At 41.8% G+C, this 18,578-nt stretch overlaps 1 protein-coding gene across 4 annotated transcripts in view; it reads left to right on the forward strand.

Moving 5' to 3' along the window:
• The window catches only part of LOC127417404 (zinc finger protein 423-like), a 207,034-nt gene that overhangs the window by 85,998 nt on the left and 102,458 nt on the right, over positions 1-18,578 (forward strand). For all 4 annotated transcript variants that reach the window (XM_051657436.1, XM_051657437.1, XM_051657438.1 and 1 more), the window contains exons 4-5: positions 7,455-10,879; positions 11,660-11,744. In XM_051657436.1, coding sequence (XP_051513396.1) covers positions 7,455-10,879; positions 11,660-11,744 — 3,510 coding nt within the window. The remainder of the gene's footprint in view (positions 1-7,454; positions 10,880-11,659; positions 11,745-18,578) is intronic.

Genomic DNA, 18,578 nt, shown 5'->3' on the forward strand with positions numbered 1-18,578 from the left:
AGGTGGGACTTCCTTTCCCACTGCCGCCGTATTGAGCATTACCTTATCTCAGATCATTTTTTCGATTAGTGGCCCATCTCCACCTCCTATACTGTCTCTACTTGTATTTAATCCAAAACACTCCTTTAAACAAGGTTTTGTGATGCTAACCAAACACAAATGAAAGCACTTCTTAAAATAAAGTTTCTGCAAACTAAATTCAAAGCCTTGAGTCATTAATAATAACTTTTAGATGTTAAAGGCCAAGAATCTATTAATTCCTTATCGAAAGCTCTTCTCATTGTTGCAACTGTGGCATAGTGGTAAGCATACATGCTCCTAAATGGGCGGCACAAGTTCAAATCCAGTGTGCATCATTTCCCGATCCTATTACCCCCTTTATCCACCCATCATTTCCTGTTCTCTCTCCAATATGTCTTGCCATTATGGTAGCTCTTGCTACCACAAAAGCACTGCACCCATCTGTAGTGCACTCAGTGTTCTCTAGAGGTGAGTGAGTGGTCAGCCTCCAGAACACGTTCCATTTATTTCCCTTTTCCTCATCTGGGGGTTGCCAGAGGGGAGATGGGGAGCAGGCTGTCTGCTGTCCTTGCCTTCCCAACCCCCTGCCCCTCACCTTCTGCCCTGGGAATGAGTCCGGCTGCTCGGACGCTTATGGGTGCCAACAACTCCATATGGGCCGTGGGCAGCAAGTGTGTGTGTCCTCCAGGATTCCGGCCCCTGACAGACAGCCTGTCCTGTGACATCACTCCAGTATTTATGTGCCATCTTGTTGTGTACGAGTGTGTGTGTGACTGTGCAACAGTACATTTAAGTGCAGATAGATGGGTTTTCTCAGTCCCTGACAGACTGGCTTCATGATGACATCATGGCATGTGTTTTGTGTGTAAGTGTGTGTCTTTTAGGAAAAGACCCCTAACAGACTGTGTCCCTAGAGCCCCCTGTAGATTATTGAAAGCAATGCCAGGGGTCCTGCAAGCACAGACTGGAGAGTGTCAGCTTGAAGGTGCCGGGACCGTTAGGGACAGCAAACACGACTTTGTGTGAATGTGCGTTTTTGTGTCCACCAGGACCGGGTCCCTGAGAGATTGTCTCCCCTGAGCAGCAGTGGGGTACGGCACAGGCAGGGAGTGTGTCAGCATAGAAACCCACAGGAACATGGCAAAACAGTATGGGGGAGAAAGACAGGAGTTGGGTTTGCGTGTGTGTATGTATTTCGGTATTGGTAAACAGGTGTTTGGTCTCAGAGACTGTGCTCCCATAGGACTGCTGGCCATGTGGTCAGTTCCTGTGTGCCACCCCCTCCCTTCTCGTTCTTTCTTTTCCCTCTCTTGTCCTCACACTCCCTCACTCTCTCCCTCTTTCTTAACCTCTTAGCAACATAGCTTTGTCCTCTGTTGTGTTTGGTTATGACAGTCCTGTTGCCTAGGGGAGAGAGAGGAAGGAACGAAGATAGGGAAGAGGGAGGACTCTGGGAGAAGCCTAGAAAAAGAACAAGAGAGAAGAAATTAAAGGAATAGTTACTTAAATGTAACTTAAATTTTGCACTGCAAAAAAAATGTTTTTTTTACTTAGAATTTATGTCGTCATTTTTATTTGTATAGAGCTTTTCACAACACACATCGTTTCAAAGCAGCTTTACAGGAAATCATGCATTAACAAAAAAAAAATTAAACTGTAATATAATTGTATTTAGAACCCCTGTGAGCAAGCTGAAGGCGACTGTGTCAAGGAACACAAAACTCCATAAGATGTTGGTTAATGGAGAAAAATGACCTTGGGAGAAACCAGGCTCACTGTGGGGGCCAGTTCCCCTCTGACTAAACAACATGAATATAATGCCAATATTAGTTATTTGTGTGCAGTGCAAGTCATGGTTTAAAAAATGTATGAACTTTAAGATTAATGACTAATGTCTTTGAAGTCCATCCTGGATTAACTGCAGCAGTTCACATTGATGCATTGTCATTTGTTAGTTGTCTGATGAAGGCTTTTGTTGGCAATTAAATTATATTACATTTCAAGAGTGTAGTCCATCAATAAACAAAGGTGATGCAGGCAGTGATCAATGAGGTGCATCGCAGTTTAACCGGCAGGTCATTTCGGTGAGGTTCGGTGGGGTCCATCCTAAGTCCAAGGTTCAGGCAGTGGCATATGAATTATCCGTATGTCTTGTTGCAGTTCAGATATTTTAAGACAAAATATCTTATGTGATTTTGCTTCTCCAGCAAATATATCCAGTTTAGTTATTTTTTTTACTGCAAAACAAGACAACAATCCTCAATAAGAAAAGTATTTTTTGCAGTGTTTTCTGTTCTACACACAATCAAATGAATTCTTAACACTTAGAACATACAGATCAAGTTGTTTGAGCTACTTTTATAATACTTTTATGGTGCTTTTTTGGTAATCTTACAGGTTAGGAACAGCATGAGGGTGAGTAAATGACGATAGAATTTTATTTTTTTGGGGGTAATGAAGTCATTTTTTTCACTATAACTAGAGATGGGGTGGAAAGTGTAAAACACTTATAAAATCAAGTCACGTGTACATTGGAAGTACAGAAAGAGAAGTAGAGAGAGATTTTTTTGGAAGTTGTTTTCCCCTGGCTCTTGTTTTAGGCCTGTCTGGCCAACGTGCTGGGCTGCTCTGTAGGAGCTTGGGGTGGAAGTTGTTTTTCTGCCCCCTACAGTGTGTCTCTCCTGCCCCGGGCTGTGGGCAGTGGGCCAGAGGGAAGGGGTTGTGAGCCAAGCGGGAGCTGCTGGGAAAGGTGGAGGTTTTGGGCAGGGGGCCAGGCTCAAAGGTGGAAAGGGTAGAGGAGGGGTGAGAGGTCGGCAATATGGAATGGGACTAGGTGAAGTGATAAGACACAGGTCCTGATCCTTATACAAACACTGGACAGTTTGGCCATGATTTTTAGATTTCCCCTAATCCACACTGATTGAACAGTGCTTGTTTACTGTTCTTACTGCAGTCAAGATAGACAGCTTATTTAATTTGACGCAAATTAAAATGTGGCCTTGAGGGATTGATGTAAAGTCTGTTCAATAGTATGTACTGTCTTAAGGCCCTAGGTCACATCTAAATTTGTTTTCTGGAGTTTTTTTTTTTGGCCACTGGACATTTTTAGAAAGAGGTATTGCCAATGAAAACACCAAGTACACCATACAACCCATCCCTCACAGCTTCGTTTTTATTTTGGTGAAATTAAAAATATGGCATCTATCCTGACTAAGGTCCATTACTGTTATATAATTAGCATAGCTTGAGGCTATTAGCAATAGCATATTGATGTCTGTGGTCACTGATAATATTGTCCTCCAATTTTAAAGTGATATAATTAAACTTTTTTTTTTTTTTTTAAATATATAAGGATGTATACAGGGACATGTCAAGGTTAAAAGCTTTCCATCCAACATTTTGACTGTGAAGAGATAAATTGATTTAATCTTAAAGAAATAGTTCACCCAAAAGTTGTAATTATGTCATAATTTACTTATGTTGTCCTAAACTGGTATGATTTTATTTTTTCTCATAGAACCCAAAAGAATGTGTTTAGCAGAATATTAGGGACTGATAATCTTAGTCACCATTCACTTTTGCTGTAAGGAAAAAAGATGAGAGTTAATGGTGACTGAGGCTAAACTTCTGCTTAACATCTCGTTTTTTGTTCCATGTAAGAAATAGTGTCAAATGGGATTGGATCTTCAGACAGTATGAGGATATGATAATTTAAATTTTTAGATGAACTATCTCTTTTATAATTATTGAGCACAAAACAGTTTTCAAGATGGGACTTTGAAGAATGGGGCAATGTTTTTACTGACAAGCACTTTTTGGCAATTTCTTAAGGATGATTTAGTAGTTGGCATTACACAGTTGAGCCACATTTTTGAAGTGAGTTGCTAATTGTGGTGTCTAAACAAGATTTATGGCTAAATCAATCAAGCAAAAACTGAATGTTTGCATTTATTTGTCAAGCTTGAGAGTTGTTTTGAATTGAGTTTGCTGGAATTAATATGACACTAGTTTAGTGTTGGTGTGATTGCTGTCGAAGTGGGCATATTTAACACTGTCTCCTATGCAGTATAAATTTCAGTGTGTTAATCATTGTGGAACTGCTGTATTGTTTTGGACAGTGTTGTTGTTCCAGAAGGGGAACAACATTGCTGTATGTCATAAGCGTGGGTCTTCTGTATATGCCTCCAAGCTCTAATGAACACACAAGCCTGGTTTGGCTCTGACATTTGGCTTATGTCGGTAGGGGCATTCACAAAATCCACAGCCCTCCTCTGCTTTGGTGTTGAGAGGGATCTTTCTTTTTTCCTTGTCTATCTGGCTCTGTCTATCTGCCCTTGTGTCTGATAAAGACGTGAGGATAGACATCAGATCGAGCACGTCTTCATTACCATCTTCCACCATGTTTCCGGCCCGGCATGCCAGTGCTTTGGCTAGCCCATTAACTAGCCCAATGTGGTTCAGCCTGGTCCAGTCTGGTGGTGGTGTGGGGGCCTGTGCTGGGAGGGTGGTCTGCTCTTGTCTTTCAAAATATCTGCAGATTACATGCTGCCTCTATCACCATGTGTTTCTGTTACCATGGTCCCAATTACCTAGGCCCCATTTGAGCTAGGGTGGCAGGCCCAAACTTGGACATCAGAAAGTGTCCTTCTGCCAGTCCTGTCTTCAATTTCTCCCCTCCCTCTCTACACTCTTCCATCCTGTGCTCCACCCCTCCACATGGGACAGGCTGGCGAGGAGAAGGCCAGTGCCAGGGGCAACCACCAGAGCAGCCTGTTAATTCAGTAATGAGTCACAACATGAAAGAAAGTTTGGAGTTGGAATGTGGAACAAGTGAGAAACAAACTGTCAGAGAGAGTAAAAGAGAAATCAGGAAAGAAAGGGAGGGTCGTCGATTGTAAATGTGGAAAGATTGGGCAAGAGTGGGAACATGGAAGGAGCTCTGTGTTTTTGTGCCCATTCCAGTTGCCAGTTCTTTTCTTCTTTCTCTCTCTTTATCCCCCCTCACATTCCTCTCTTTTTCTTTCTGTTTCTTTTCTGATTCAACTTTTCATTGAAATTTCGTACCCTGTTTAGTGCTCTTGCCAAGTCCCCTGGTGGACTGATGACAAAAGCCCCCTAAAAGCCATGTGATCTTCCATTTTCCGACAGCCACACTTCTGAGGATTAAGGCTATTTAATGACTATAATCTCCCTCTTTCTCAAAAGTGATTTCTCACATTCTGTCGCAGTCAGAGGGATTGCATTAGCATTAATAGATTTATAATTCGCCAGAATGACCACATGTGCCAGGAGGTTCTTTTTCTCCTTTTAGGCTCCATTCTTTTTCTCCCGTCTGCCTCTCTTTCCCTCCTTTTTCTCAAGCAAGTGCTTCTTTGTATCTCTTGCACTGTGGTACACGTCTGTGTCTCAGCAGGATGGCCTACCTGTCATTCGGCACCCCCTACCATCACCAGCCATACCCACCCCCTCTCACCTCCACAGTGGTTGGATCAGAGAATGGTCTGTCAGGGGTAACGGTCTTATTGTGTAGCCAAATAATTCACCACGGTTAAGTCCCTTATGGGCTTTTCATCCCCGCTCTTTCATTGGGTCGCTGCAACACTTTCTCTCCTGTGTTGTGAGGGTTTTAGGTTATGTTGGGATGACTTATCCTGACACGGACACAAAAGCATGAGGACAGAACAGGGGGAGGGCGCTGTAGTTGAAGGAGGGAGGGGAAAGAGGCAGAAGAGGCGTGTTAGAGGTGGGGAGGAGGCTGTTTTACTCTAACTGTAATCTTAGAAAGTGACAGAGACCAAAACAGAGGGCGAAGGATGTAATAAAGAGGGTACACCATGGACACTCATAAGAACCTTTTTTTTTTTTTTTTTTTAAGTCTGACACATGTACACCATTGTCCTTTCCACAAACATTAGCTGAAAAATTTAGTTAATCCTAAAATGGAAATTCTGTCATAATTCTGCCTCACCTTCATGTTATTCCAAACCTGTATGACTTTCTTCTGTGACACACAAAAGGAGATGCTAGGCAGAATCTAGTCACCATTCACTTTAATGCAATGAAAGTGAATGGTGACTGAGACTGTCAGCCTTTGAAATTTTGTGTTCCACTGAATACAAACGTCATGCGTTTGAAACATCATGAGAGTGAGTCAATGACGACAGAATTAAAATTTTTGGATGAACTATCTCTTTAAGCTGTAAGTTGCCATTATTTGATTTCCCACTCACTTTTTTGTCCTCCTGTGTAAGCATTTTTTCAGTAATGTCACACATCCTCCTTGTATTCTACTTCATCACTGATATCTTTATTTTTAACTTTTTCTTTACTCCAGCTCTGAATTCTTTTCTCGCTTAGAGCTAAATTCATAATTCATGGTTTTACAAATTTCTACCCACAAACCCCCATGGAGATTTATTTGTTCTGCACAGCACCTACATTTTAAAGTGGATCGATTCATCACTTGAATTTATTTTCTACAAATTCTGCTGTGCTCACCTTTGTGTAATGGGAGAGTAGTGGGTGGAAGTAAAATCCTACAACTGCCATATGGAGTTGAAGTTATTAGTTTATACATTACACGCTGAGGTGATGCACTTTTCTTTGTTCTTTTTTCTTTTTCCTTTTTCTACCGTGTTACGTCATAGCTTTCGACTTTGTGAACCTAATTTCAGTAAGTTTTTCTATTTCCAGTTAGAACACTGTGCAGAGAAGGCCATTGTTTCATTTCATTTGGCTTGGGGTTGAGATAGTGTTATCTTCTGTAAACATACTTTTTTAAGGAATCTTTTATACCAGAGGCTTTTTAAACACATTAAGAGTGAACATACAACTTAGAGAAAATAAAGCAAACAAACAGTGCCATGATAGAAAATTCTGTGTTTGTCTGAGCCGCAGTGGGACTTTGTGCTCACAGCATCCCTGCTCAATAAGTCATGAGCTCTCTCCCTTGCTTTCCTTATGAGGCTGCTTGTTGAGATGCTAAATAGATGACGTGTGGACTGTGTCAGGCCCCATCAGATTGCACATAGCAGGACAGAATTAAGAACAACCCGCTCTGTATATCTTTATATAATGTATGTGCACATTAATCTAGACTGGTCTGTGTTTGCAAAAACAGCAAAAAATAAACATTAATATCCAATGATTTTGTATGCATTGTCCAGTTATAGGGCCTCCTTTTTGAATTTGCTCTAATCACCTTTGAGAAGCATTTCAATCTGGAGACCATAATGAAAAATATGATATAGAGATCCAAATCTGGGGTATATGGGGATGAGCTTGTTTGCGATGGAGGATAAGAGGATAAAAAATACATCTCTGTCCTTATTTCTTCACTCCTTTGGGGTTTGCTGTCTTTAGTTCTTTGCTTCTATTTTGATATTTTCTCTGCCTCTTTAACATTTTAATTCTGTCTGTGTTTTGCATTGCAGATGGTGATGATGACCCAGGGCTCTCCTGGGTGGCGTCCTCTCCCTCTAGCAAAGACGTGGCATCGCCATCACAGATGCTAGGGGATGGCTGCTGTGATATGGGCATGGGCACAGGGGAGGAAGAAGGGGGCTCTGGCCTGCCGTATCCCTGCCAGTTCTGCGACAAGTCCTTCAGTCGCCTTAGCTACCTGAAGCGCCACGAGCAGATCCACAGCGACAAACTGCCCTTCAAGTGCACCTTCTGCAGTCGTCTGTTTAAACACAAACGCAGCCGCGATCGTCACGTCAAACTGCACACTGGTGACAAAAAGTACAGTTGCCAGGAGTGTGAGGCAGCCTTTTCTCGAAGTGATCATCTCAAGATCCACCTCAAGACACACAGCTCCAGCAAGCCATTCAAGTGCAGCATTTGCAAGCGTGGCTTCTCCTCCACCTCCTCTCTGCATAGCCACATGCAAGCCCATCGGAAGAACAAGGAACACTTGGCAAAGAAAGATCAGGGCAAGCGTGATGGATCTAACAGTGACATAGCTGACCAGGACCAGGATCTTTACATGTGTGATTACTGTGAGGAGACCTTCAGCCAGACAGATGAACTTGAGAAACATGTGCTGACGCAGCACCCCCAGCTTTCAGACCGCGCAGAACTGCAATGCATCCACTGCCCTGAAATCTTCAGCGATGAAGGCTCTCTACTCACCCATATTGACAGAACACATGCCAACAAGAAACACAAGTGCCCCATGTGTGCCGAGCAGTTCCCATCTGTAGAGGATGTCTATTGCCATCTTGACAGCCACAGACAGCCAGACTCCAGCAACCATAGTGCCAGTCCTGATCCCGTCTTGGGTAGTGTGGCCTCTATGAGCAGCGCTACCCCTGATTCCAGTGCATCCCTGGAGAGAGGTTCAACCCCTGACTCCACCCTCAAGCCTGGACAGAGCAGACGTAAGCTTGCCCCACCTTCTGACCATGATGATGGAAGCTGGTCAGGTAAAGTGTCATACAGTTGCCCCTATTGCTCCAAAAGAGATTTTAACAGTCTGGCCGTTTTGGAGATTCATCTGAAGACCATCCATGCAGACAAACCTCAGCAGAGCCACACCTGCCAGCTGTGTCTGGAAACCCTGCCTACTCTCTTCAACCTTAACGAGCATGTGCGCAAAGCACATCAATCCAGCGGGAGCTCTGCTTCCAACTTTCCCCTTCTGCAGTTCAGTAATGTCTCTGCCTTTCACTGCAACTATTGTCCTGACATGTTTGCAGACATCAACAGCCTGCAAGAGCACATCCGTGTTTCTCACTGCTTATCTGGCAGTGTGGTTGCCGGATCCACCACTTTGGAGGGCAACCATGCATTCTTCTGCAACCAGTGCTCCATGGGCTTCCTTACAGAGTCGTCCCTAACTGAGCACATTCAGCAGACCCATTGCAACAGTGGGGGTACTGTGACCAAGATGGAATCCCCTGTTCTGCAGCCCTCACAGTCCTTCATGGAGGTCTATTCCTGCCCATATTGCACCAACTCACCCATCTTTGGTTCTCTCCTCAAACTCACAAAACACATTAAGGAAAACCACAAGAACATCCCACTTGCCAACAACAAGCGCAAAGTCAAAGTTGCAGACTTAAGCCCAGCCTCATCTGATGTGGAGATATCCTCCCCTAAACGCCATAGAGTAACTGGTGATAGCACTCCGGTGGTTGCAAATGGGGACTATCCCTGCAATCAGTGTGATCTTCGATTCACCAGCTTTGAGGGCTTCCAAGCCCATCTGAAGTCACATCTGGAACTGCTGCTGAGGAGACAGTCTTGCCCACAGTGCAACAAAGAGGACTTTGATTCTCAAGAGGCATTGCTTCAGCACTTGACCATTCACTACACCACCACTTCCACTCAGTATGTCTGTGAGAGCTGTGACAAGCAGTTCTCATCTGTAGATGATCTTCAAAAGCACTTGTTAGACATGCATACATTTGTGCTGTACCACTGCACACTGTGTCAGGAAGTCTTTGATTCTAAGGTGTCCATCCAAGTTCACTTGGCCGTCAAGCACAGCAACGAGAAGAAAATGTACCGCTGTACAGCATGCGCTTGGGACTTCCGCAAAGAAAGTGACCTGCAGTCACATGTGAAGCACAGTCATTTGGGTCATCCTACTGGCCCCGGATCAACTGGAAAAGCTCGCAAGTGCATATTCTGTGGTGAGACCTTTGGCACAGAAGTAGAGCTCCAGTGTCATATCACTACTCACAGTAAAAAATATAACTGCCGCCTCTGTGGGAAGGCCTTCCATGCCATTGTCTTGTTGGAAAAACATCTCAGAGAGAAGCACTGCATTTTTGATGGAGGAAATGGTAATGGAAATGGAGGGAGCCAAAATGGAACACCCAATGGGGTGACTCAAAGCTCTAAGCGTTCTGCAACAGGATCGACTGGTGAGCAAGTAGATCTCCAGAACATGCTTTTAAAAGGAAGTGGTCAGGAAACAGCCAACAGCCATGAAGCCAGTGGTGGTGAAGAGGAGCTGGATGCCTCAGAGCCAATGTATGCCTGTGACATCTGTGGGGCCGCCTACACCATGGAGTCTCTGCTCCAAAATCACCGCCTTCGAGACCACAATATCAGGCCTGGAGAGGACGATGCAGGCTCCAGAAAAAAGAAGGCAGACTTCATCAAGGGTAACCACAAGTGCAATGTTTGTTCACGGACTTTCTTTTCAGAGAACGGCTTGAGGGAACATGCCCAAACACACCGTGGCCCAGCGAAGCACTACATGTGCCCCATCTGTGGTGAGCGCTTCCCTTCACTGCTTACTCTCACTGAGCACAAGGTCACCCACAGCAAGAGCCTGGACACGGGCACCTGTCGTATCTGCAAGATGCCCCTACAGAGTGAGGAAGAGTTTATCGATCACTGCCAGATGCACCCTGACCTAAGGAACTCCCTCACAGGCTTCCGCTGTGTTGTTTGCATGCAAACTGTCACCTCAACACTCGAACTGAAGATCCATGGAACGTTTCACATGCAAAAGCTCTCTTCTTCTGGAGTCAGTGGTGGTGGAGGAGGCTCAGCCTCATCATCTCCCAATGGCCAGCTGCAGGTCCACAAACTCTATAAATGTGCCCTGTGTCTCAAAGACTTCAAGAATAAGCAGGAACTGGTCAAGATAGATGTCAATGGCCTGCCTTATGGTCTGTGTGCTGGCTGCATGAGCCGGGGCACAAATGGCCAGTCGCCCACTGTTGTGGTGACCCCACAAGAGTTTGGGGAAAAGGGAACTTCTGGACTGCGTTGCCCAGAGTGTTCTGTTAAATTTGAGACCCTGGAAGACCTGGAAAGCCACGTTCAGGTGGATCATCCTGAGATGAGCCCTGAGACGAGTGGAGCCAAGAAAGTATCAGATGCTTCACCTGTCCCTAAAGTAAGTGTCAAAACCTCACTCATACTATAACTAAAATACTTCTTAGTTGAGCTTTACTGTTTGTAAATATATTGTATGTATACTGCTTTCAGATATGTTTTTTTTTTTTTTTTGCTTGACAGAATATTAAAATGTATGCTTTGTTGGCCTGTGGTAGTTCAGTATGATGCCAGAAGATCAAAGATAACTCTTAGCTATTGTCAACAAGCACTTGGCCTTTTTTTCTTTTACAAAATGGTTTTATTTTTGCTTGGAAAACTTTGTAGGTCATTTGAGGTTTTCCTCTAGTTCTCAGATTTGTGTTATTTCCCTACCTTTTCTCTTTTTGTGTTTTTTCCCCTATAATCTCTGTTATTTTGGCAGTTCAAAGGAAGAATTTTATGCAATTTCTTTTGAAAAGAAGAGACATTGCCAGCAACCATTTTCTGGCTGTATTTTTGGTGCATAAGTTCCCTGTGTTCCCAAAGTGTTCTGAGTCAAACAGAGATGTGTGAATTCATGGCTATATTACTACTGGCCCCAGAGGGTTCAGCAGCCTCATAGCGCTGGGCTATTGTACAGCCTGTTCGCTTCGCTAGATATTGACAGTGGACTTCCAGGGATGCTCAATCTTTACCTGTGCTTTTGTCTCAGCTCAGTGTAACAGATAGGAGAACCTCTGCTTTCTCCCCTCTGTGTGCTTCTCTTTGCAGCAGAAGAGGTAAAAAGTGTGTATGAGTGTGAGGAGAATTAAAAACAGCCTATTCACTGTGAATTCCTATCCTATTTCTTGTCTTGTAGAAGAAGACATATCAGTGCATCAAATGCCAAATGACCTTTGAGACGGAACGAGAGATCCAAATCCATGTGGCCAATCATATGATCGGTAAGTCGACTCCATTGGTTCCTCTGCTAGTGCGCGTGCATTTGTGTGGATGTGTGTGGATGTGTGTGTGTGTGTGTTTGGCTGTTTGCCAGTCGCTGTTCCTGCTTTGCTACTCTTATTTGCTGCCTTAGTCTTGCCCCAGCACTCTCTCACTCCCTGCACACAGCTCTATTTCTGGAAGTGCAGACATCGCTCTCAACAGCTGTTCCATTGTTTAACACTTGATTACGCAGCTGAGGCCTAGGCTGCAGGTCTGATTGCTCTTCACCATGCAGCCGAGACCAGGACTGCAGGTCTCGCTCTCTAGGCAAAGGCCAACAAACAATTAGGTTCTCTTTTATTCCCCTTCATTTCATTCCTGGAGCTTATCGTGGACAATTACACGCATTTCGCTCTTTGTTGCTCCTATTTTGCCAAAAGATTAACTACATGTGCACGTGGAGGGGGTGTTATTTACTGCTCAGCAACATTCAACCGATGTTCGGATTATAATTATGTTTCCATCTGTCCCATATTCATGAAAGATTTAAATGGAAAACACAGTCTAGGGTTAGATAAAAGAATGAAGCCAAAGGAGTCTTTTACTGATTTATGTTGGATACTTCATATGCCACTGCCTGAACCTTGGACTTAGGATGGACCCCACCGAACCTCACCGAAATGACCTACCGGTTGAACTGTGATGCACCTCATTGATCTCTGCCTACATCACCTTTGTTTATTGATGGACTACACTCATGAAATGGAATACATAGACTATAATTTAATTGCCAACAAAAGCCTTCATCAGCCAACTAACAAAGGACAATGCATCTATGTGAACTTCTGCAGTTTATCCAGGATGGACTTCAAAGACATTAGTCATTAATCTTAAAGTTAATAAAAAAAATGTTTTAACACTGGACATTAATGCTTACTTAATTTACAAATTTTAAACCATGACTTGCACTGCACACAAATAACTAATACTGGCATTATATTCTTGTTGTTTAGCCAGAGGGGAACTGGCCCCCACAGTGAGCCTGGTTTCTCCCAAGGTTATTTTTCTCCATTAACCAACATCTTATGGAGTTATGTGTTCCTTGCCACAGTCGCCTTCAGCTTGCTCACAGGGGTTCTAATACAATTATTATTTAATAATTTAATTTTTATACACAATTTACAATCATATTTAATCAAACTACACAATGATCACTCTTAAGACTTTATAGATTTTACAGTTTAATTTTTTTGTTAATGCATGATTTCCTGTAAAGCTGCTTTGAAACGATGTGTGTTGTGAAAAGGTTATACAATTAAAAATGACTTGACTTATTAGAATGTTTCAGAAACATTTCTCAAATGTTACCATGCCATATAACATTAGTTGACTTACCTTATTCTGTTAAAAGATTGTTCTGCATACGTTTCTTAAATGTTATCATGCTGTAAAGTGCTGGGTAGGACTTTTTAATGACTTTTTCCAGGTGGATGATATTTTCCATCCCTTGTTTATTTTTTTTATTTTGTTGGCTACTCTCCCTGGCTGCAGTATAGCAATATATGAGCTTAACTGTACAGTTCCTCTGTAGTTGTTTTATATGCCTCCTCCTTTGGTGTTGTTATTCTTTAAGTAATAATTGCTGCAGCAGCATACTGTAGTGTAGATTAACAAGCTGGACTTGTGAGTAATTTCACAGAACAAATAGTGCAATTCTCCAAGCCTCAGCAACTTCGCCGGCCTTCTCCAGTCCTGACAGTCGATACTGGAGCGGAGCTGCCTGATATATTCATAGTGTCCTACTGAGCATTCTCTATCTTTCTTAAGATAGGCCAATGTACCAAGCCACATGGGCTGGAGTGTTCACAGTCTAAACACTTGTGCACTGTTCTTTTTGTCTGACCTTATTTTAGGTGGGAAAATTTTTAGTTGAATTTAAATGGATAGATTGTCCAAAAATGAAATGCTGTCGTCATTTACTCATCCTCATGTTGTTCCAAAATAGTAGGACATTCTTTGTTCAGTGCAACTCAAAAGGAGATGTTAGGAAGAATGTAAGCTTCAGTCAACATTCACTTTCATTTGCATCTTTTATAAATGCAGTGAAAGGCAATGGTGATTGAGACTGAACATTCTGCCTAACATCTTCCACAGAATACAAAATGTCAGACAGGTTTGAAGCTATATGAGGGTAAGTAAATGATGATCGAAGTTAAATTTTGGGGGGGTAAACTTTCACTTTAAATGCCCTCTGGTCCCATGTTCATTTTCTTACTCTACATGGAAATGCTTAGCACCCAATTGTTCCTTTATTAACCACCCTGACTTTAACCCCCCCACCTATCCACCTCTCTCCCATCCCTCTTCCCCATCTCACCTGACCCTTCACCATTCATTCGCAGCCTAACTGCATCCAACCTCCCCAATCTCAGACCATAGCAATCCAATTTGGACCACGCTGAGAGCTCTCTCCTTTCATCCCTCCATCCTCTCTCTCTTTTCCTCTCTGAAGATACTGATGGTAGAGATAGAGGCTGCTTGTGAGACGGAAAGGCGGATCGGATGTCTCTCCCCCATCACCATGGAGGGAATTTTGGGTTAATTAACATCATAATTGTCAGAAAAGCTGGAGGAGATTAATTATGGAATTGAGGCAGATTATTTTAAGTGCCGTTGTTATTTTATTATTTTTTCCACCCCTCTTCAAAGATTGATGACGTCTTTGAATAATGAAAAGGGAATCGTGTATTAACCTTTATCAGACTCTGTGTCAGCCGCAAGAAAATTGAAGCAAGATCACAAAGGAGTTCTTGTTTTAGCGCTCTCTCGCTCTCTGCATCTCTCCCTTTCTTTTAGAGATTACGAAGCAATCATTAAAAAGCTACACTATCTGTCAGCTTTGATATATGACTAGTGAGGCTACTATAAGACTTTTGATATTTTAGCCCCTGCTTTTTAACATCGAAATCTGCAAGCATACACTGGACTTTTTTTTAACAACACACACAAAAAAAAACTAAACAATATCAATTGCACTCTCTGCACCAGTGTCAATTTGCTTTACTTATTTACGCATTAATGCAATCAACTAATATCAGACAGTTAATGAAAAAACTACTTTTTGACAGCAAATGGTCTGAATATAATTTCACTGTGACATATATTTAATAGTTGTTGATTGTTTAACTTGAACTTACTAATTGAGTGAACATTTAGTACGTGTTGTTCTTATGCCGTGTAAAATAGAACAATGTGGCTTAGTGCTTTTTTCTGACTGTTCGGCAGCTGCGGAAATCACATGAATTTGATGCCTCTTCCTAGTGCTTTCACTATGAATATTCATACATGCTCCTCTGCCAAAATCAGCTGTGTGTGTGAGAGCGTGTTTTGGTCGTATATATAGAATCTTAAGTATACATATGCACCTAAAATGTGGAAATCCCTGTAGATTCCTACTGACATATACTTTCTCATGTATGATTGATACATCTGATGAAAGCTTACACACATAGAGACACATTTTGTCAACCTACACATGGTTGTGGATGTTTCTGTCATCCTACCTTTTTGCAGAGGTGTGATCATACCTTACCTAGCCCCCCCATCCCCATCCCCTCACCCTCACTTCCTCTCACTCTTTCCCCCTCCCACTTTACTTTATCGTCTTTTTTCGCCCTCTCGCTCTCTGACACCTCATCTCAATCAGTTTACCTCCTCAAACTTGCAACATCTGCTTCCCTCTCTTCCTCTCCTCTTTTCCCTTGTGTCCTTCCTGTGAGTGCCCTACCACTGTGTGACTGTGCTGCCTGTGTCATTTTCTGTACCGTCATATTTGCAAGAGGAGCACAGGGGACAAGCATGCACCAATAGCAAGAGACTCTTCTTCCACAATTAAAAAAATATCTACACACACACCTTTTACATTCCTTTTACAAACCTGAAGGCTTCCTTAGGCATGCTGCAGGTGTTTAGGGCACCTTGAGGTTTGGTGACTTGATGTTTAATTTAGGTTTAGATTATGCTGGTGTCGTTTCAAATCTTCACTGCCTGCGTTTGCATGGAAGTGGCATTGAGCGTAGGTGAGGGAATCAATAAAGATTTTGGGTTATTGCGGTCTGCTGCAACAGAGCTTGATTACACTGTGATGGGAGGGGTGGAAAAAGCCTAGTGTTTTAATTAATCTGACTGGTGAGGCAGGCGAACACGTTCAGAGCTCCGTTCTCCAGGAGGCGGCGAGCCTGGAGGAATGTGGGTTTATTTTTCCCTGCCTGTTGATTGAAACCGTGTGATTATTTAATGTAGACGTTTGTCTCTGAGCGGAGAGACTGCGTAACGATTTTCTTTAACATGGAGGCGGCGATATGCGTGTACGGAAAACAAATTTCATCAGCGCTGCCCTGATTTCATCAAACAAACCGATGGCTCCAGACTACAGAGGGTCATGCAGAAATGTATTTACTGTGAGGTTTTGATACCACATTATCATTAGTCACATATTGCAGCAGTTGCCTGTTCATTCAGCTTCTGAGTGTGGATCAGTCTGCTTGCATTATATCATCTTATTGGCTGGTTACTCTGTCAACATACAAAGTGGTCACATTCCATTGGCATGTCAGAGCTTAATTTATTTATATGAACTATGTAGAATGATCTATACTACTATACAATCTAATACAGATTATGCAATATATTCATCCACATACATGGAAATACACACAAATACAAATTTTCAAAAACAGATTTCCATACGATAAAAACACACATGGAATCATTGTATACCTGGTTAGTTGACATGTCAAATAGTGACAGCTGTGACCTGCAGTGTGACATTCTAATTATTGTGTGATATTATGTAATCATACATGCTTTTTATTATCTCCTATGAATTAAATACAAACCCAGTTAACCTAACTAAATAGTGATTCCCCCCCCCCGGGTTATATCAGTGGCGATTGCTTTAAGACTACATGGGAAGCACAGTTTCATTTCATTAAAATTGCACAATGACATATTTATCAAAATTGCAAATAATCTCTTTGTAATTCAGATAAATATTGTCCCTGTCCAATATTTTAGGTAACAAAAGTGTGCAGTAGCATACAACAGTTTTTAGATGTTCATTCTGTTGATGTTATCTGCATGATATATCTGTCTGATTTAGCGGAGGCCCGGCCCATAGAACCTCATTGAAGCTGAGGTAATCGGCGGTGCAGAAGAAGTCTGTTGCGGTTTATTTAACACAACTTACAGTAGTGATTATAAATCTTCACTTTGGCCATTGGCATATGTATATGTTGTAAATAACATTTGAAATATCACTAAATAAATAATAATAATAATAATAATAATTATATTAAAAATGAATGAGTACACATTTTTTGACCGAAATTTGTGCTTCCCCTCTTTTATAAAGCATATGTTTACATATATATATATATATATATATATATGTTTATATTTATACAGTATATACACTGGCAGCCAAAAGTTTGGAATAATGTACAGATTTTGCTCTTATTGAAAGAAATTGGTGCTTTTATTCACCAAAGTGGCATTCAACTGATCACAATGTATAGTCAGGACATTAATAACGTGAAAAATTACTACTACAATTTGAAAAAAATGTTCAGAACTTCTTAAACTACTTCAAAGAGTTCTCATCAAAAAAATCCTCCACGTGCAGCAATGACAGCTTTGCAGATCCGTGGCATCTAGCTGTCAGTTTGTCCAGATACTCAGGTGACATTTCACCCCACGCTTCCTGTAGCACTTGCCATAGATGTGGCTGTCTTGTTGGGCACTTCTCACACACCTTACAGTCTAGCTGATCCCACAAAAGCTCGATGGGGTTAAGATTCATAACACTCTTTTCCAGTTATCTGTTGTCCAATGTCTGTGTTTCTTTGCCCACTTTAATCAGAATCAGAATGAGCTTTATTGCCAAGTATGCTTATACATACAAGGAATTTGTCTTGGTGACAGGAGCTTCCAGTGTACAACAATACAAAAACAATACATTAGCAGCAAGACATAGATAATAATAAAAAATAAAAAATAAAACGAATTATACACATACGTACAGACACACACACATACATACATACACACATACACATGGGTAGTGCAAATCTAATACAATCTGTTATGTACAGAGCAAATACAAATCTGTTATGTACAGTGCGAATATAATGTGTATATATGTGTGTATATATATATATATATATAATTGATGTGTGTGTGTGTGTGTGTGTGTGTGTGTGTGTGTGTGTACTGTATAAATACACACACATACATATATATATATATATATATATATATATATATTATATATATATACTGTATGCAATTTGTCAACTACCTACAGGTGCATCTCAATAAATTAGAATGTCGTGGAAAAGTTCATTTATTTCAGTAATTCAACTCAAATTGTGAAACTCGTGTATTAAATAAATTCAATGCACACAGACTGAAGTAGTTTAAGTCTTTGGTTCTTTTAATTGTGATGATTTTGGCTCACATTTAACAAAAACCCACCAATTCACTATCTCAAAAAATTAGAATATGGTGACATGCCAATCAGCTAATCAACTCAAAACACCTGCAAAGGTTTCCTGAGCCTTCAAAATAGTCTCTCAGTTTGGTTCACTAGGCTACACAATCATGGGGAAGACTGCTGATCTGACAGTTGTCCAGAAGACAATCATTGACACCCTTCACAAGGAGGGTAAGCCACAAACATTCATTGCCAAAGAAGCTGGCTGTTCACAGAGTGCTGTATCCAAGCATGTTAACAGAGAGTTGAGTGGAAGGAAAAAGTGTGGAAGAAAAAGATGCACAACCAACCGAGAGAACCG

The sequence above is a fragment of the Myxocyprinus asiaticus genome, chromosome 26, assembly GCF_019703515.2.
Source record: "Myxocyprinus asiaticus isolate MX2 ecotype Aquarium Trade chromosome 26, UBuf_Myxa_2, whole genome shotgun sequence".
Taxonomy (NCBI): Eukaryota; Metazoa; Chordata; class Actinopteri; order Cypriniformes; family Catostomidae; genus Myxocyprinus; species Myxocyprinus asiaticus.